The sequence below is a fragment of the Microcaecilia unicolor genome, chromosome 8 (assembly GCF_901765095.1).
Source record: "Microcaecilia unicolor chromosome 8, aMicUni1.1, whole genome shotgun sequence".
Taxonomy (NCBI): Eukaryota; Metazoa; Chordata; class Amphibia; order Gymnophiona; family Siphonopidae; genus Microcaecilia; species Microcaecilia unicolor.
This window is the reverse complement of record NC_044038.1, coordinates 54098028-54118977: the sequence shown is the minus strand read 5'-3', so window position 1 is coordinate 54118977 and position 20950 is coordinate 54098028. Positions and strand designations below refer to the sequence as shown.

The 20950-nt window shown below is 46.8% G+C and overlaps 1 protein-coding gene across 1 annotated transcript in view; it reads right to left on the bottom strand.

Moving 5' to 3' along the window:
• Window positions 1-20950, bottom strand: part of IFT140 (intraflagellar transport 140) — a 681938-nt gene that overhangs the window by 103441 nt on the left and 557547 nt on the right. Inside the window, exon 20 of the mRNA XM_030212528.1 lies at window positions 16513-16703. Within this exon, the coding sequence (XP_030068388.1) occupies window positions 16513-16703 (191 nt within the window). The remainder of the gene's footprint in view (window positions 1-16512; window positions 16704-20950) is intronic.

Here is a 20950-nt window from a genome sequence, read left to right as displayed (position 1 = left end):
CTGAGCCCTTTGAGTTGTTCAGGGGTACAAGACAGGGCTGTGCTCTTTCCCCCTTGCTTTTTGCGTTAGCTATGGAACCTCTGGCGATTTTGATTCGAAATGACCCTGAGGTGCAAGGCATTAGAATAGGGAGACAAGAAACTAAACTCATGCTCTATGCGGATGATGTTCTGCTCACATTATCGCATCCTAGGACTTCCCTGCGGGCGGTGATGGAGATTCTTGAGAATTATGGGGTGGCTGCGGGCCTTAAGATTAATCTCCAAAAGTCGGAGGTTATGCCAATACAACTTACAGAGGGGTTGCAGGGAGAGCTACAAGCCCTTTTTCCCTTCAAATGGTCCCATAGATACATTCGTTACTTGGGGGTTAATTTGACGCAGAAAACTGGGGATTTGTTTCGGGAAAATTTTGCCCCTAAATTAAAGGAACTGCTTCAGGAGTTAGAGATGGGGGGGGGGGGGGGGGGGGGGGGTTGCGGATGTCATGGATGGGTAGAATAGCGGCGGTAAAAATGACCATGCTCCCAAAGTTGCTCTATCTTTTCATGGCGCTGCCGATCCCCATTCCTCATACTTTTTTCAGTACACTAAACAAAAAAATGTTTGCTTTCATCTGGCGCAAGAGAACACCCCGAGTGAATCGAAGGATCCTATATCAGCATAGGAGAGATGGGGAGATGGGGGTGCCAAATTTTGAGCTATACTATAGAGCGGCCCTGTTCCAGATGCTGCCCACAGTGCAGAGAGGGCTGAATAAGCTATGGACTTATGCAGCACAGTGGGGCTTGAAAGGGGTATCTATCTGGGTGGTACTGTGGCTTCCTTTACCGCTACTGAAGGGTTTGTTCTCAGACTTGAGTAGACAGATGGGGGTGGCTCTGGGAGAGTGGGCACGCTGTACAGCCGCTTGATTCCCGGGACGCAGGTATCATTTGACTACACCCATTGTGTATGCGACCGATTTTGACCCCGGCAGACTGGAGAAGGTGTATGGGCATTGGTCAGCTGCGTCTCTATGACTGTTGGGCCAGATTTGGGAGGATGGGAAGTGCCACTTGTTTGACACTTTGAAAGATGAATTTGGGCTGGCAGACAGGGATAGATTTCATTAGAGATTTTATACAACGGAATGCAAAGGGAGGAACTATCCCTGTCTGTCACTGAGCTAGAATTGGCAATGAGAGCTGGGGGGGGGGGGGGGGGGGGGATCTCCCGGATTTATAGAGCTTTGCTTCACAGGTCTCAGCCCCTTGAGAAATGTATACATAATTGGGAGACTTCACTTTCCACTTCTTATGAACCTGCTACATGGAGAACGATCTTTAAAAGATTACTGTCCTTCTCTGTGGCGACTCCCTTGGTGGAAAATGGGTATAGCGAATGCTACATACCTGTAGAAGGTATTCTCCGAGGACAGCAGGCTGATTGTTCTCACTGATGGGTTGACGTCCTCGGCAGCCCCCTCCATCGGAAAGTTTACTAGCAAAGGCCTTTGCTAGTCCTCGCGCGCCCATGCGCACCGCGCATGCGCGGCCGTCTTCCCGCCCGAAACCGGCTCGAGCCGGCCAGTCCAGTATGTAGCAAGACAATACACTTCAAGGGAAGACTCAACTCCAAAGGGGAGGCGGGCGGGTTTGTGAGAACAATCAGCCTGCTGTCCTCGGAGAATACCTTCTACAGGTATGTAGCATTCGCTTTCTCCGAGGACAAGCAGGCTGCTTGTTCTCACTGATGGGGTATCCCTAGCCCCCAGGCTCACTCAAAACAACAACCATGGTCAATTGGGCCTCACAACGGCGAGGACATAACTGAGATTGACCTAAAAAATTTACCAACTAACTGAGAGTGCAGCCTGGAACAGAACACACAGGGCCCTCGGGGGGTGGAGTTGGATCCTAAAGCCCAAACAGGTTCTGAAGAACTGACTGCCCGAACCGACTGTCGCGTCGGGTGTCCTGCTGCAGGCAGTAATGAGATGTGAATGTGTGGACAGATGACCACGTCGCAGCTTTGCAAATTTCTTCAATGGAGGCTGACTTCAAGTGGGCTACCGACGCAGCCATGGCTCTAACATTATGAGCCGTGACATGACCCTCAAGAGCCAGCCCCGCCTGGGCGTAAGTGAAGGAAATGCAATCTGCTAGCCAATTGGATATGGTGCGTTTCCCTACAGCCACTCCCCTCCTATTGGGGTCAAAAGAAACAAACAATTGGGCGGACTGTCTGGTGGGCTGTGTCCGCTCCAGGTAGAAGGCCAATGCTCTCTTGCAGTCCAATGTGTGCAGCTGACGTTCAGCAGGGCAGGAATGAGGACGGGGAAAGAATGTTGGCAAGACAATTGACTGGTTCAGATGGAACTCCGACACAACCTTTGGCAGGAACTTAGGGTGAGTGCGGAGGACTACTCTGTTATGATGAAATTTGGTGTACGGGGCCTGGGCTACCAGGGCCTGAAGCTCACTGACTCTACGAGCTGAAGTAACTGCCACCAAGAAAATGACCTTCCAGGTCAAGTACTTCAGATGGCAGGAATTCAGTGGCTCAAAAGGAGGTTTCATCAGCTGGGTGAGAACGACATTGAGATCCCATGACACTGTAGGAGGCTTGACAGGGGGCTTTGACAAAAGCAAACCTCTCATGAAGCGAACAACTAAAGGCTGTCCTGAGATCGGCTTACCTTCCACACGGTAATGGTATGCACTGATTGCACTAAGGTGAACCCTTACAGAGTTGGTCTTGAGACCAGACTCAGACAAGTGCAGAAGGTATTCAAGCAGGGTCTGTGTAGGACAAGAGCGAGGATCTAGGGCCTTGCTGTCACACCAGACGGCAAACCTCCTCCAATGGAAGAAGTAACTTCTCTTAGTGGAGTCTTTCCTGGAAGCAAGCAAGATGCGGGAGACACTCTCTGACAGACCCAAAGAGGCAAAGTCTACGCCCTCAACATCCAGGCCGTGAGAGCCAGAGACTGGAGGTTGGGATGCAGAAGCGCCCCCTCGTCCTGTGTGATGAGGGTCGGAAAACACTCCAATCTCCACGGTTCTTCGGAGGATAACTCCAGAAGAAGGGGGAACCAGATCTGACGCGGCCAAAAAGGAGCAATCAGAATCATGGTGCCTCGGTCTTGCTTGAGTTTCAACAAAGTCTTCCCCACCAGAGGGATGGGAGGATAAGCATACAGCAGGCCCTCCCCCCAATCCAGGAGGAAGGCATCCGATGCTAGTCTGCCGGAGGCTTGAAGCCTGGAACAGAACTGAGGGACTTTGTGGTTTGCTCGAGATGCGAAGAGATCCACCAAGGGGGTGCCCCACGCTTGGAAGATGTGGCGCACCACTCGGGAGTTGAGCGACCACTCGTGAGGTTGCATAATCCTGCTCAGTCTGTCGGCCAGACTGTTGTTTACGCCAGCCAGATATGTGGCTTGGAGCACCATGCCTTGACGGCGAGCCCAGAGCCACATGCTGACGGCTTCCTGACACAGGGGGCGAGATTCGGTGCCCCCCTGCTTGTTGACATAGTACATGGCAACCTGGTTGTCTGTCTGAATTTGGATAATTTGGTGGGACAGCCGATCTCTGAAAGCCTTCAGAGCGTTCCAGATCGCTCGCAACTCCAGAAGATTGATCTGTAGATCGCGTTCTTGGAGGGACCAACTTCCTTGGGTGTGAAGCCCATCGACATGAGCTCCCCATCCCAGGAGAGACGCATCCGTGGTCAGCACTTTTTGTGGCTGAGGAATTTGGAAGGGACGTCCCAGAGTCAAATTGGAGCAAATCGTCCACCAATACAGGGATTTGAGAAAACTCGTGGACAGGTGGATCACGTCCTCTAGTCCCCCAGCGGCCTGATACCACTGGGAGGCTAGGGTCCATTGAGCAGATCTCATGTGAAGGCGGGCCATGGGAGTCACATGAACTGTGGAGGCCATGTGGCCCAGCAATCTCAACATCTGCCGAGCTGTGATCTGCTGGGACGCACGCACCCGCGAGACGAGGGACAACAAGTTGTTGGCTCTCGCCTCTGGGAGATAGGCGCGAGCCGTCCGAGAATCCAGCAGGGGTCCTATGAATTCGAGTTTCTGCACTGGGAGAAGATGGGACTTTGGGTAATTTATCACAAACCCCAGTAGCTCCAGGAGGCGAATAGTCATCTGCATGGACTGCAGGGCTCCTGCCTCGGATGTGTTCTTCACCAGCCAATCGTCGAGATATGGGAACACGTGCACCCCCAGCCTGCGAAGTGCCGCTGCTACCACAGCTAGGCACTTTGTGAACACCCTGGGCGCAGAGGCGAGCCCAAAGGGTAGCACACAGTACTGGAAGTGGCGTGTGCCCAACTGAAATCGCAGATACTGTCTGTGAGCTGGCAGTATCGGGATGTGTGTGTAGGCATCCTTCAAGTCCAGAGAGCATAGCCAATCGTTTTGCTGAATCATGGGGAGAAGGGTGCCCAGGGAAAGCATCCTGAACTTTTCTTTTACGAGATATTTGTTCAGGGCCCTTAGGTCTAGGATGGGACGCATCCCCCCTGTTTTCTTTTCCACAAGGAAGTACCTGGAATAGAATCCCAGCCCTTCTTGCCCGGATGGCACGGGCTCGACCGCATTGGCGCTGAGAAGGGCGGAGAGTTCCTCTACAAGTACCTGCTTGTGTTGGAAGCTGTAAGACTGAGCCCCCGGTGGACAATTTGGAGGTTTTGATGCCAAATTGAGGGTGTATCCTTGCCGGACTATTTGGAGAACCCACTGATCGGAGGTTATGAGAGGCCACCTTTGGTGAAAAGCTTTCAACCTCCCCCCGACCGGCAGGTCGCCCGGCACTGACACTTGGATGTCGGCTATGCTCTGCTGGAGCCAGTCAAAAGCTCGCCCCTTGCTTTTGCTGGGGAGCCGCGGGGCCTTGCTGAGGCGCACGCTGCTGACGAGAGCGAGCGCGCTGGGGCTTAGCCTGGGCCGCAGGCTGTCGGGAAGGGGGATTGTACCTACGCTTACCAGAAGCATAGGGACCAGTCTTCCTTCCCCCGAAAAATCTTCTACCTGTAGAGGTAGAGGCTGAAGGCTGCCGGCGGGAGAACTTGTCGAATGCGGTGTCCCGCTGGTGGAGAGACTCTACCACCTGCTCGACTTTTTCTCCAAAAATGTTGTCCGCACGGCAAGGCGAGTCTGCAATCCGCTGCTGGAGTCTATTCTCCAGGTCGGCGGCACGCAGCCATGAGAGCCTGCGCATCACCACACCTTGAGCAGCGGCCCTGGACGCAACATCAAAAGTGTCATAAACTCCTCTGGCCAGGAATTTTCTGCACGCCTTCAGCTGCCTGACCACCTCCTGAAAAGGCTTGGCTTGCTCAGGGGGAGAGCATCAACCAAGCCCGCCAACTGCCGCACATTGTTCCGCATGTGTATGCTCGTGTAGAGCTGGTAAGACTGGATCTTGGCCACGAGCATAGAAGAATGGTAGGCCTTCCTCCCAAAGGAGTCTAAGGTTCTAGGGTCTTTGCCCGGGGGCGCCGAAGCATGCTCCCTAGAACTCTTAGCCTTCTTTAGGGCCAGATCCACAACTCCAGAGTCATGAGGCAACTGAGTGCGCATCAGCTCTGGGTCCCCATGGATCCGGTACTGGGACTCAATCTTCTTGGGAATGTGGGGATTACTTAGTGGCTTGGTCCAGTTCGCAAGCAATGTCTTTTTCAGGACATGGTGCAAGGGAACAGTGGACGCTTCTTTAGGTGGAGAAGGATAGTCCAGGAGCTCAAACATTTCAGCCCTGGGCTCGTCCTCCACAACCACCGGGAAGGGGATGGCCGTAGACATCTCCCGGACAAAGGAAGCAAAAGACAGACTCTCGGGAGGAGAAAGCTGTCTCTCAGGAGAGGGAGTGGGATCAGAAGGAAGACCCTCAGACTCCTCGTCAGAGAAATATCTGGGGTCCTCCTCTTCCTCCCACGAGGCCTCACCCTCGGTGTCAGACACAAGTTCACGAACCTGTGTCTGCAACCTCGCCCTGCTCGACTCGGTGGAACCCCGTCCACGGTGGGGGCGTCGAGAGGTAGACTCCCTCGCCCGCATCGGCGAAGCTCCCTCCGCCGACGTAGTCGGGGAGCCTTCCTGGGAGGTGGCCGCGGTCGGCACCGCACGCGGTACCGACGTCGGGGACCTCAACCTGGGCGATGGGCCAGCCGGCGCCACGCTCGACGGTACCGGAGGCGCAAACACCGCCGGTACCGGAGGGGTAGGGCGCAACAGCTCTCCCAGAATCTCTGGGAGAACGGCCCGGAGGCTCTCGTTTAGAGCGGCTGCAGAGAAAGGCTGAGAGGCCGATGCAGGCGTCGACGTCAGAACCTGTTCCGGGCTGTCCAGAGTGGAGCACATCGACACCTCCTGAACAGAGGGTGAGCGGTCCTCTCGGTGCCGATGCCTGCTGGGTGCCGAATCCCTCGGCGACCCAGAGCTCTCGGTGCCGACATGGGGAGGAGACCGGTGTCGATGCTTCTTCGACTTCTTCCGAAGCATGTCACCGGAGCTCCCCGGCACCGACGAGGAGGACGTAGAATCCATCCGTCGCTTCCTCGGGGCCGAGACCGAAGAGGGTCGATCCCGGGGGGGCTGTACCGCAGGAGCCCTCAGGGTAGGAGGAGACCCACCCGAAGGCTCACCGCCACCAGCAGGGGAATGGACAGCCCTCACCTGCACTCCTGACGATGCACCTCCGTCCGACGACATCAGCAGACGAAGTCTCGGTACCACCGACGTCGATACAGTCGCCCGATGCCTCGGCGCCGATGCAGAGGTCCGATGCCTCGATGCAGTCGATGGAGCGGCAGCCAAGGAAGATGGTCCGGACGCTGACGACGTCGATGCACTCGATGCCTCCGGTGCCGATGCCGACGAAGAGCCCGAGAACAAAACGTTCCACTGGGCTAATCTCGCTACCTGAGTCCGCCTTTGTAACAAGGAACACAGACTGCAGTTCTGAGGGCGGTGCTGGGCCCCTAGACACTGAAGACACGCAGAGTGCCTATCAGTGAGCGAGATTACCCGGGCGCACTGGGTGCACTTCTTGAAGCCGCTGGAAGGCTTCGATGTCATGGGCGGAAAAATCACGCCGGCGAAATCAAAAGCCGAAATGGCGAAAATTGAAGCACCAAAATTTAGAGGGAGAAAAATCTCGACCGAGGCCAAAAGAGGCCTACCCCGACAACGAAAGAAAACTTACGGGGCAAAAACTGAGAAATACGGGAAGGGCAGAAAACCCGAAAGGGTCTTCCGGAACACTACCGGAGCGCTTCCCAAACTTTTTCAAGGAAAAAAAGGACAAAAACACGTCGAAAAGGACGCGCGAGGTCGACTCTCTGGGGCACGAACGGCGTAACACGACCGTACCGAGTGCGGACGAAAGAAGACTGGCCGGCTCGAGCCGGTTTCGGGCGGGAAGACGGCCGCGCATGCGCGGTGCGCATGGGCGCGCGAGGACTAGCAAAGGCCTTTGCTAGTAAACTTTCCGATGGAGGGGGCTGCCGAGGACGTCAACCCATCAGTGAGAACAAGCAGCCTGCTTGTCCTCGGAGAAAAGATGCTATATCAATGGTATATGACCCCTAGCAGACTGGCCCGCATTTTTAAAACAGGCGAGACGCAGTGCTGGTGTAAATGTGGGGTGGTAGGAACATTTTGGCATATCTGGTGGGAGTGCCCGGGGATACAGCAGTTCTGGCAGAGTCTGCAGGCCAGACTGCAGGGAGGGTTGGGTACTGAGATCACATTACACCATGGCTTGTGTCTGTTGAACATCTCGAAGGGGGGTGGCCGTGCCTCCCATCATTGCCTTCTGTCACATATAGTTACAGCAGCTAGAATATTAATTGCCAGAATGTGGAAGCAAACCGACACCTACGGTGGATCAGATGCTAAGGTAGATTATTGTTGCTTAATGGATAAACTTACAGCCTTAAGGCGAGGGGAGGGGTGCGGTTCAGTAAAACATGGGCTCCTTATCTGGAATGGCGGGGTCTATCGGTGTAATAGGGGTAAGAAGAGGCATTTCTAAGGTAATGCAAGGTTTAGGGGTACCTGGGTGGATTGGAGGGGGGGAGAGGGGGGGGGGGAAAGGGTAATACTGTAGATGTATGTACTTGCTGAACTTATGCTGGTGTTGTATTCCGGGTTTCTGTGGTTTTTTTCTGAAAATGCTAATAAAAATAATTAAAAACCACTCTACTCAAGATTTACTTTTGAAATGGTGATGCTAGCATTAGTTGTTGTTTCAGTCTGTTAAACTGGACCAGATATAGTGAAGTGGTCTTAGTCAGCAGATCAGAGGTGAGATCCTGTAAGATTTGAAAAACTAAACATGCAACTTTGAACCCGAGTCTTATTTGCTATGGGAAGCTAGTGCAGTTTGTTTAGATGAGTTGAAACACTAGCATATCTATTCAATCTGTATATTAGACTTGCAGTTGTATTCTACTACTACTACTACTTAGCATTTCTATAGCGCTGCCAGGGTTACGCAGTGCTGTACAAGTTTAAACATGGGGAAGGACAGTCCCTGCTCAAGAGAGCTTACAATCTAAAGGTAAAAACTATGTAGTCAGTGTAGGTATCAGGAATGGGAAGGTGGTTAGGCGCCAAAAGCAAGGGAGAAGAGATGGGCCTTGAGTAAGGACTTGAAAATGGGCAGGGAGGGCGCATGGCATATGGGCTCAGGAAGTCTGTTCCAGGCATAAGGTGACGCGAGGCAGAAAGGGCGGAGTCTGGAGTTAGCAGTGGTGGAGAAGGGTACAGAAAAAAGTGATTTGTTCTGAGAGCGGAGGTTACGGGTGGGAACATACGGGGAGAGGAGGGTAGAGAGGTAATGGGGGGCTGCAGATTGAGTGCACTTGAAGGTCAATAGGAGAAGCTTGAACTGTATACGGTTGCGGATCGGGAGCCAGTGAAGCGACTTGAGGAGAGGGGTGATATGAGAGTATCGGTTCACACTGTAGATAAGACGTGCGGCGGAATTTTGAACAGATTGAAGGGGGGATAGGTGGCTAAGCGGGAGGCCAGCGAGGAGAAGGTTGCAATAGTCAAGACGAGAGGTAACGAGCGAGTGGACGAGGGTTCGGGTGGTCTGTTCAGAGAGGAATGGGCGAATTTTGCTAATATTATAGAGGAAGAAGCGACAGGTTCTGTATTCTGTATGATTTGCAGTTTTTTTGTGATACTGACACTTACTACCAAGAAACAGAACATTACAGTAATCCAACTGAGGTAGGACTAACATTTGGACTAGTAGTGCAAAGGCTTTTTGATTGAAGAATGGTCGGACTAGACATAGCTATCTCATTTTGAATAGTGTTTTCTTCCTTAGCTGATTAATATGGGAAGAGAAGGTGAGTGAAGAATCAAGCAAGACCCCTAATACTTTGGTTTCAGATTTGGCTGTAAAGCTTTGACCACTGGTCAAAGATATTGATGATGGGACTTCAACTCCCTGATTTTGGAACCACAGGACCTTGGTTTTTTTGCGCAGTTTCACTTTATTGGTCAGGGCACACGTGCTAACAGCAGTCATGTGTGGACTGAAGACCACGTCACAGCTCTGCAAACCTCTTCAATGGAAGCTGACCTCAAATGAGATACTGATGCAGCCATGGCTCTAACACTGTGAGCCATGACATGACCCTCCAGAGTCAGCCTAGCTTGGGCATAAGTGAAAGAGATGCAATCTGCTAGCCAGTTGGATAAAGTGTGTTTACCAATGGTTGCCCCCATCCTGTTTGGGTCAAAAGAAACAAAGAGTTGAGTGAACTGTCTATGGGCTTTAGTCCACTCCAGATGAAAAGTCAAGGCTCACTTGCAGTCCAAGGAGTACAGTTCACTTTTGCCAGGATGGGCATGAGGATTTGGGAAGAATGTTAGCAGGATGACTGACTAAGATGGAATTCTGATATCACCTGAGGAAGAAACTTAGGGTATGTGCAGAGAATTACTCTGTTATGATTAAACTTTGTATATGGTGGATCCATTATTAGGACCTGAAGCTCAATAACTGCGAGCTGAACTGACCACCACCAAAAACAAGACCTTCCAGGTCAGGTACTTCAAATGACAGGAATCAAGCGGATCAAAAGGAGCTTTCATCAGCTGGGTGATGATGACTTTGAGGTCCCATGACACATTAGGAAAATAAGACAAAGTCAGAATTCAGAGGAAGCAATGTTTATTCAGAGACTTGACATGACCCATGTTTCGGCAAATGCCTGCATCAGGGGTCTGTCAAAGTAAAAAATGCCAAACATACAAAATTAAAAACAAATAATATGAACCCAAATTAAAACAAATACTCAACATATAAATACCAGTCAAAAAGTGCTAAAATATCGCCAAAGGCCTTGAGGTTGAATAAAAACAAAGACAAACACATTTCTTGAAGTTACAAAACTAAATATGAACACAGCCATAGTTAGACTTATCCAAAAGAAGCATGGTACAGTGTTCTTAAATCAGAGCACAGTCGTAATCATGTTATGTATCATAATGTAATTAAAAATGTCAAGAAGCGTGCAGACATCGGTGAGAGCAGCTCTTAGGCCCCGAGGGTAACATCAGCCTCCCTATGGTCACGTTTTCACTAAAGGAGTGTACACAAGATGGTGAAAGTACCCAGGGGAAGACTACAGATTCTGTTACTGATGGTGGTGACAAACCTAAAAAAAAAACACAGAGGCATTGCATGAAGTCAGGCAAGCTTAAAATGGTGGAGGAGGAAATGACCGGGCTTAATTCCATCAGTTCCACGTGGATTGCCAAAATCACAATACAGATTAAACCAACTCTGGTCTCCTCTATTGAACTACAACTTTGTGAGATAGCGGCCAAGCTGGGATTCGTAGACACCAGACTTGATCAGTTTCAAACAGATTTTGGTCATTATCAACAACATCTTTCAGACATGGAAGACAAACTCCAACAACAAGAAATTCAGCAGCTGGGTCTGCAAAAAAAAGTGGCAAAATTAGAAGAAAAAATGGACGATCTAGAAAACCATTCCAGATGGTTTAATTTGCATCTAATGGGTTTACCAGAGCCCATCAAAGATTCAGATCTTCAGGGATTTCTGGAACAATGGCTAGCACAAGAACTGAAACTCTTCTCTACGGTGGGCCTGCTGAGAATTGAGCAGGCACATAGATTGGGGCCGGTTAAGCTGACAGTTAAATGACCTTGCATGGTTATCTTTAAAGTCCTCAACTATGGGGAGATCCAAGATGGCTGCGCCCTGCTAAGACGCCCTAGACCTCGCTCCTACGATGCCTAAACGCCGTGGGAAAATCGCGGGCAGAGCTTCCCCGCATTTATCCCCGTTACCTGGTCCTTTGGATCGATTCATGAGGCCACGGGAAGTTATACAAGAAGGCGGAACGCCTCCGATTGGGAATGCCGGCGAACGGGAGACTTTGGCTTCCCCCGGACTGGAAACTACCTTAAGCCCCGCTGCACGCACTCCTCCTCCTCAACCGCTTGGCGCCAGTTCCTTCCTCTTTGACCCGACGGGGTCTCCCTCGGAAGGAGCAGGGGACCCGAAAGAACCTCGGGGAGAAGCGTCTCTACCATCGGGGGAAGGAATGGAGGGAAGTTTGCCCATATTATCATCATTTATTGAGGAGAGAGAAACTGAGGGTCGAAGTGCAGCAGATTTACAGTCATCAGTAAGGTTTGAACTTCCTAAAGAGTTAGTAGCCAAGCCAAAGAATGTGACTTTAGACACTTTGTGGGATTTAATGTCCAACCTGGGACAATGTTTCCTTAAGCAAAATGAAGAGTTTTTGCCTAGAGTAAAGACTATTGAAACTGACCTGAAAAAAAAAGAGGAAGAGTTTAAAGTTTTAAATGAGAAAATGGAAAAAATTGACCAAAGGGTTATGAAGACGGAAACGTTACAAACTTTGATGGTAAAAGAAGTAACTAATCTCAGGCGTAAATCAGAGGCTTTTGACAATTATACTAAAAATCATAACCTGAGATTCGTTAACTTCCCTAGGATTCCAAATGTTTTTCCTCTTGATATGTTGAAACGCTATTTTCGTGAAAATTTGAATGTTCAGGAAAAGGACTTTCCACCCTTATCCCAAGTTTATTATGTCCCAGAAAGGAACTTGAATCAAGAGACTGAAAAACCTATTGATGTTTCTCTTTTGCTTGAGACTTCTGACTCTGAATTGGTCACAGCCGCTACTTTGGTAGCGACTGTTGCCCTACTTCCTGATAAGAATTGGATCTTCCGCCTTTTTTTCCGTAATAAAGAGAATCCCTTTTTGGGTCTCAAAATATTGTTATTTCCTGATGTCTCCAAGGAGACACGTCGACGGAGGAAACAATTCTTACTCCTTAAGCCAGAAATTTTGCACTTGGGGGGTGTCTTCTTTTTAAGGTACCCCTGCAAGTGCATAGTAAGGCTGGGGGGGAAGAAATATGTATTTACTGAACCTGAACATCTGTCAGCATTAGTAGCCTCAGTTAAAATGGAGAATGCTTCAAAGAATAATGTATAATTTCTTAGCAGAGAATGATTTACCTGGCAACTTTTTTCCTATATTATTTCTCCCCTTAGATTACCTGATATCTTGGATCTCCCATTATGGACTTGAGTGTCGTATAAATTTGAAAGTGTATAGATTTATATGCTTGTTTTAGAGAAATATTTTCCTTTTACAATAGTTCCTACTTATACGATACTTTCCTAAGCAAGATGTTTCTTGTAAATATTGTTTAAATGAATAAAAGATAAATAAACAAAATTACTTCAGCAAAAAAAAAAAAAAAAAAAAAAAAAAAGTCCTCAACTATGTGCATAAACAGGAAAGGCTGAGCGATACTATTAGTGGGCTCACTGGTGCACGACAACAAAGTTTTATGCTTCCAAAATTTTTCTGCGGTGGTAGCAGCCCGTCGCCAGGAATTCGCACCTGCCTGTTCTGTGTTACATTGAAAGAAGGTGCTATCTACCTTGCTATATCCTGCAAAACTTTGTGTTCAGCACAAAGGGAAAACACAGATCTTCTCTCAAGCTGCGGAGGCTCTGCAGTTTGCAAAGCACCTTCCAGCGCATTCCTGAGTCCAATAGGAATCATTGACTGTTTGATTTTCAGCACCATTTATTTGGATCCCTCACTGCTGAGCTTTGACCGCAGTTTTCTCTTTACCTGCAGCTCCCCAGAACTGAGTTCCAGATTCCGAGTGGAATTTTTCACCTCACCTTTGGCTCCTTAGAAGTATGGTGCCTCAGACTATGATATCTTCTAATGCAGTTTGTTTTCCTGGTTGTTACAGTGGGGGAAATAAGTATTTGATCCCTTGCTGATTTTGTAAGTTTGCCCACTGACAAAGACATGAGCAGCCCATAATTGAAGGGTAGGTTATTGGTAACAGTGAGAGATAGCACATCACAAATTAAATCCGGAAAATCACATTGTGGAAAGTATATGAATTTATTTGCATTCTGCAGAGGGAAATAAGTATTTGATCCCCCACCAACCAGTAAGAGATCTGGCCCCTACAGACCAGGTAGATGCTCCAAATCAACTCGTTACCTGCATGACAGACAGCTGTCGGCAATGGTCACCTGTATGAAAGACACCTGTCCACAGACTCAGTGAATCAGTCAGACTCTAACCTCTACAAAATGGCCAAGAGCAAGGAGCTGTCTAAGGATGTCAGGGACAAGATCATACACCTGCACAAGGCTGGAATGGGCTACAAAACCATCAGTAAGACGCTGGGCGAGAAGGAGACAACTGTTGGTGCCATAGTAAGAAAATGGAAGAAGTATAAATGACTGTCAATCGACAAAGATCTGGGGCTCCACGCAAAATCTCACCTCGTGGGGTATCCTTGATCATGAGGAAGGTTAGAAATCAGCCTACAACTACAAGGGGGGAACTTGTCAATGATCTCAAGGCAGCTGGGACCACTGTCACCACGAAAACCATTGGTAACACATTACGACATAACGGATTGCAATCCTGCAGTGCCCGCAAGGTCCCCCTGCTCCGGAAGGCACATGTGACGGCCCGTCTGAAGTTTGCCAGTGAACACCTGGATGATGCCGAGAGTGATTGGGAGAAGGTGCTGTGGTCAGATGAGACAAAAATTGAGCTCTTTGGCATGAACTCAACTCGCCGTGTTTGGAGGAAGAGAAATGCTGCCTATGACCCAAAGAACACCGTCCCCACTGTCAAGCATGGAGGTGGAAATGTTATGTTTTGGGGGTGTTTCTCTGCTAAGGGCACAGGACTACTTCACCGCATCAATGGGAGAATGGATGGGGCCATGTACCGTACAATTCTGAGTGACAACCTCCTTCCCTCCGCCAGGGCCTTAAAAATGGGTCGTGGCTGGGTCTTCCAGCACGACAATGACCCAAAACATACAGCCAAGGCAACAAAGGAGTGGCTCAGGAAGAAGCACATTAGGGTCATGGAGTGGCCTAGCCAGTCACCAGACCTTAATCCCATTGAAAACTTATGGAGGGAGCTGAAGCTGCGAGTTGCCAAGCGACAGCCCAGAACTCTTAATGATTTAGAGATGATCTGCAAAGAGGAGTGGACCAAAATTCCTCCTGACATGTGTGCAAACCTCATCATCAACTACAGAAGACGTCTGACCGCTGTGCTTGCCAACAAGGGTTTTGCCACCAAGTATTAGGTCTTGTTTGCCAGAGGGATTAAATACTTATTTCCCTCTGCAGAATGCAAATAAATTCATATACTTTCCACAATGTGATTTTCCGGATTTAATTTGTGATGTGCTATCTCTCACTGTTACCAATAACCTACCCTTCAATTATGGGCTGCTCATGTCTTTGTCAGTGGGCAAACTTACAAAATCAGCAAGGGATCAAATACTTATTTCCCCCACTGTATATTGGTTTGGATTTATAAGCCTATCTGGACAAATTTAAGTCTCTACCCAGGTCACTGAACAATAAATGCAGCAAAATGCACCTTTAATACCTGATGTATTACGCCTTAATGGTTTAGACCTTCTATAGCTGTTGTGCTTTATAGGCTTTAATCGGGGTTGTCTCCCACTCTGGATTCTGAGGGTGAGGTCTCTTGTTTCTTGGATGACTGATGGGTAATATCTTTGATTTGGGACAGACTTAAACCTATATGTTAATTTTGATACTGCATAATGTTCATAAGTTTACTTGTACCTTTTTATTGTTATCTGGTTGATTTAATTGTTTTTAGTTTCAGTTTCTCATGCTGTGCTTTTCTATAATGTTGGACATGAATATGTACTAAAAAAAAATTTTTTTTTCACCAAATAGATTCAATAGGACAGTTACAGCTAGCAGGGATCTGTCCTTTTTAGTAGGGCCGTTACTTTACTCCTTTAGGAAAAGGAGGAGGAGGGGGGTTCTTCAGCAAGGTCTTTGGCTGTGCCAGCCCAGGGCTCTCCTGTCAACCTCTCAGATCGTGGGGAGGGTTGCAGGAGGCTGAAATCTATCAGCAGTATCAGGACAGCAGCTGGGCAGCTAAGCTGAGGTTGTTGGGTTGGTGTGGACCATGGGCTGCGATCAGGAATGCTGCATTGAACCTCCTGCCCGCAGTGCACATGCAGCACGACGCAGGGTAAGGTTGCCAGACACCACGCATGCATGAATATCAGAAGTCACCTGATGTTGTGTTCTTTGGGCATGCGTGCTTCTCAGCTGCAATTTATGAAAAAGAAAAAAAAAAGTCCCGGCTGATAGCACAACAACCGGCTTGCAAGATTGTTCTACATTTAACAACCGGCTCTGCAAAGCCGGTGCGAGCTGGCTCCAGCACACCACTGGAGTAGGTTAAAGGTTGGGAAAACCTCAGGGAACAGAACATAATGGATTAGGGCAGTAGTTCCCAAACCTGGTCCTGGAGGCAGTCCAGCCAGTCAGGTTTTCAAGATATCCACAATTAATATTCTTGAGAGAGATTTGCAAGCACTGCCTTCACTGCATGCAAATCTTTCTCATGAATATTCATTGTGGATAGCCTGAAAACCTGACTGGTTGGGATGCCTCCAGGACCAGATTTGGGAACCACTGGCTTAGAGTGATGTAGCCCAAATAAAGATTGGTTCCAACTGAACTGGGAGACCAAAAGAGCAGAACATTGTTGGCCCTAAGATTTTTTTTTTTTAATAATTGTAACTCAAGGATGGCACAGATGGAGCTCAAATCTGAAACATCTTACCAGGGAATGAGATGTACCTTAAGAGTTTTCAGAAGAGGAACAGACTTTAGGCCCAACAACAATACTCAGAAATCATATGAGGCAGAGAACAGCACTACTACTTGCCCATTACAGAAACCAAACCACTGCTTTATAAAACTATAATGTCCTGAATAACCAAATGTATGTCCTAATCATCTGTCTGAAACATTGCAACTCCTAGATCATTAATATAAGGTAACCTCCATATCCAGCACCAATGGCATAATTATTCAGCATTTCTTATATGGTTAGCATCAGCATTTGTACCACTTACAAACTCAGAGCAACGTTCCGCTCGCCATTGGCCTCCAGGTGTTTGCCGTAATTATAATAGGTAGTACGCAAATGTACACGGTCATAGGTCTCTGCAGTTTCTATGGCTTTCTGCCACTGTGCCGAAGCTTGGTAGAATTTGTTCAAGAGGTCATAACGTTTGCAGTTCTTGTAGAGCTGCTCTGCATCTTCCTGAAAATAAAAGAAAATTAGCATAGAATCCATCTGTATTATAAAAAATCATGTAACAAAGTATCATAGAACTTCTTCTGCATTAAAAAGACCTGGGGAAGTAATATTTTTTTATTTTTGAAACATTTGTACCCCGCGCTTTCCCACTCATGGCCCACTTCTCCTCTTCCTCCACTTTCTCTCAGTTGATAACACCCTCATCCTCCCCCCGTCTCATCTGCCCGCAACCTTGGAGTCATCTTTGACTCCTCCCTCTCCTTCTCTGCGCATATCCAGCAGATAGCCAAGACCTGTCGCTTCTTCCTCTTTAACATCAGCAAAATTCGCCCTTTCCTCTCTGAACACACCACCCGAACTCTCGTCCACGCTCTCATTACCTCTTGCCTTGACTACTGCAACTTACTCCTCACCGGCCTCCCACTTAGCCATCTATCCCCCCTTCAATCTGTTCAGAACTCTGCTGCCCGGTTTATATTCCGCCAGAACCTATATTCTCATATCACCCCTCTCTCCTCAGGTCACTTCACTGGCTTCCAATCAGATACCGCATTCAATTCAAGCTTCTCCTTCTTACCTACAAATGCACTCAGTCTGCTGCCCCTCACTACCTCTCTACCCTCATCTCCCCTTACGTTCCCGCCTGTAACCTCCGTTCACAGGACAAATCCCTCCTCTCAGTACCCTTCTCCACCACCGCCAACTCCAGGCTCCGCTCATTCTGCCTCGCCTCACCCTATGCTTGGAACAACCTTCCTGAGCCCTTACGCCAAGCCCCCTCCCTGCCCATCTTCAAGTCTTTGCTTAAAACCCACCTCTTCAATGCTGCGTTTGGCACCTAACTCTTGCTGTTCAGGAAATCCAGACCGCCCCAATTTGACTGCCCCTATTGGACTGACTGTTCACTTGTCTTTTAGATTGCAAGCTCTTTGAGCAGGGACTGTCCCTCTATGTTAAATTGTACAGCGCTGTGTAACCCTAGTAGCGCTTTAGAAATGTTAAACAGTAGTAGTAGTAGTAGGCTCAATGTGGCTTACATGGGGCAATGGAGGGTTAAGTGACTTGCCCAGAGTCACAAGGAGCTGCCAGACAGTATCTCATATTCAGCATTTGTGAGACAGAGGCAGGGTTATCAAACAGCTCTCCTCCATTCAAGAGCCCTAAGGCAGTAAAAGAAATTAAGTAACTTACCCGTAATAGGTGTTCTCAAAACAGTCAAGACAGCTAAGTGATGTAATCTAAATAGCATGAAGTTGTACACTCTACTTCAGAGCTTTCTAGGAAATTCTTCAGCTCAAGTCCCTTAGATTTTAATTTAATTACTCACCTTTCCCTTTACCTTGTGGTGTGCATCTGGGTCCAAAGAACAGCACTGGATTTATACATTAAATTCAGTCAGTCCTTTTGGTTTAATTTAGAACTTGATTAGACGTCACAATTCTGAAAGCAGTAGGTTTATTGGTTCTAGTTAGCCATGTGACTTTTGACATAATTTGAAATAGACATGGGTAATGAAATAAAAGTGGGAGGACGACCAAGGATTCCAAAGACTGAAAGGATATATAATAATAAAGATGTTTATTGAGGTATAAAGACTCGACACAACGTCGTGTTTCGGCCGTTAGGCCTGCATCAGGAGTCTATAATCAAATTTTGAATACATAAATTATAAAAACATTATAAAAGTAGACAACATATATATATATATGTTTAAATATTTAAAATTAATTTTATAATTTTAAATGTTATTATATAAAAAAGTATGTATAATAATAACAAATTAGATGCATTTAAGAATAAACGGATGATTAAATTTTTAAGAAAATAAAATTTAAATTCATCAAAAAATAAAATAAAACCTTCCTTATTTAAAAATATGTAAAGACAAAAAATGGTGTGCTTGTATAAAAATGATGTACATATAAATAAATAACAATATGTAAATGAATTCTCATGTCTACACAAAGTAAGAAAGCAGTATGGATTGGATACATTAAACGTGGATAACCAAATGCATTCAAAGGTGTTGACTTGTAAGCTCATGTGAAACGATTCACCACTGAGTGTCCTGCAAAGCAATACTGATAGAAGATAACAGAAGAAATACAGTTATATGATTTTATGCATTGTGCTTTTGATTGAAATAACTTATGCATTGGGAGTTTTGAGGCAGTTGGTCGATATTTTCCTACAGTTTATACTTTTGACCAGTTTAAGTGATTTATCAGGGGTTTGTTCTGGCATCCTTGCTAATTAATATCTCTTTCCTCACCACCCAGATTGGTACAGGACCCAGCAATTCCTTTTATGCAGATGATATTCTGTTGGTATCCTATACAGATCTCTTTTACATTGACCTTGGTCCTATGAATGTGTGCCTCAATTCCGTTTCTTCCTGGTTTACTAATCAATGTCTATGAATGAAGCTTTCCAAATCTTTGGCTGCATGAATTACTGGGAGACCTTCCCACTCATCTGTCTCACCACATTATCTGGCTCTCCGGTCACATTGGTTGATTCAGCCAACTATATAGGTGTTATCATCAACTCTCAGTTGCCATATGATCTCATTTGTCACTTGAGAAACATGTGTCTGCTACAAGGGCCTTATTTCACACACTGCATCAAATACAATCTGTAAGATATTACCCTGATGTCCTAGCCCCTCACTCACTGGTTACCTCATGCCTTGATTATTGAAACTTTTAAACTCAGAGTAGTGATTAGGCACTAACCTTAAACAACTTCAAAACATTCAAAATACAGCCATTAAAACTTTGACCGTGTATATACAATCAGGTTGCACCCTTATAGATGAAAATCACTGGCTCCCCATTTCTTTTTGGATTTGTTTCAAAGTCTTCTTACAGGCTCACAAAACTTTCTACAGTGGAGTTCCATTATATCCATCAGCAATGCTCACTCTCTATGTTCCTCCTTATCGTCTTCATTCCCAGTGTGGAACTTTTCTCTCTTCTCCCCCAGTGACTCAGGCTAGGCTTCAATTCATGAAGCAAGCAGTTTTTGTTTTCCTAGTTCCTCCTTTGTGGAATTCCCTCCCCACTTCCCTCTAAATGGAGATTTCAAACAAAATAATTTAAGGTAAGCCTCAAAACACACTTCTTTGGTCTTGCCTTTAGTGAGCTGGACTGATCAAAATGGTTCAGGAACTGTTGGGGGTGATAACATGCAGCAGTGCTACTGTAAATACCTTTTAATTCTCTTTCCCTCTAACTTCACTTTTCCTGTCTTTAATGGTGTTCCCTGTTATTTCTTCCTTGCATATTGCTTTGTAAACTACCTTGATGCTCATACTATGAAAGGTGGTATAGCAAATACACAAGAAACAAACATTTTTTTTGAGGCTGTCTGGGTCTTGCTGCATCTGAGTAGATGAAACCAACGTTTCAGCCATGCTGTGGATTTCTTCAGTGTGCTGTGAAATCTGCAGTTTGTCTTTATATAGTAGGTTCTCAAACCTGATTGGTTGGAGTTTGAGGTGGGCAGTATTAGTGGAGCAGTTTTTTTGATTCTGGAAGATGAGAAAATTCATTAGTCCAATTTAGGCTTAGGAAGGTAGGAGATTTTGGTAGGAAATTTTGAGGCTGGAAAGTCTGTTGGTTACAAATTTTAATTTCGTCAAGAAAATTGAGGCAGGACAGTTTGTTGGTCATAAGTTATTGTAATGGGAAAATTGAAGCATGTAAGTTTGTTGGAACAGTTCTAACTGGGGAAAGGAGGGAATTATGGTTTATTAAAGTTTGCTATACCACCAAAGCTAACTCACAGGTCTCAGCAGTTTATTTATTTTCAAATTTGTTTATTAGTTTTTTTTTTTAATGTTTTTATTAATAAGAGTAACAGACTTCCATCTTACAACCATTTTTCCGCTCAAAGGCACACTGCCAATGTAGAGCGTACATCAACTAGATTTCCAAGTACATTACCAAAACTATACATAACATATGTAGTACAGAGTATTTAACATTGAACGTGAACTCCTAAGCACCTATCAGCCATCTAACAATCCTTAATACCCCAGACCTATCTGGGCTATGTCCCCATGACTGGAATGGATGTGTATGAATAGAAGCACATGTTTATTAGTTTTAACAAAAGTTACAACACTATACAGATTGGCCCTGGGTCATGTATTGATATTTTACTATCCGTAATCTGCAGTCTTTTAAATCTCAGTTCTGAATATGTTACTTTACAACACATATCTTTCCACAGTGCAGGACCTTTTT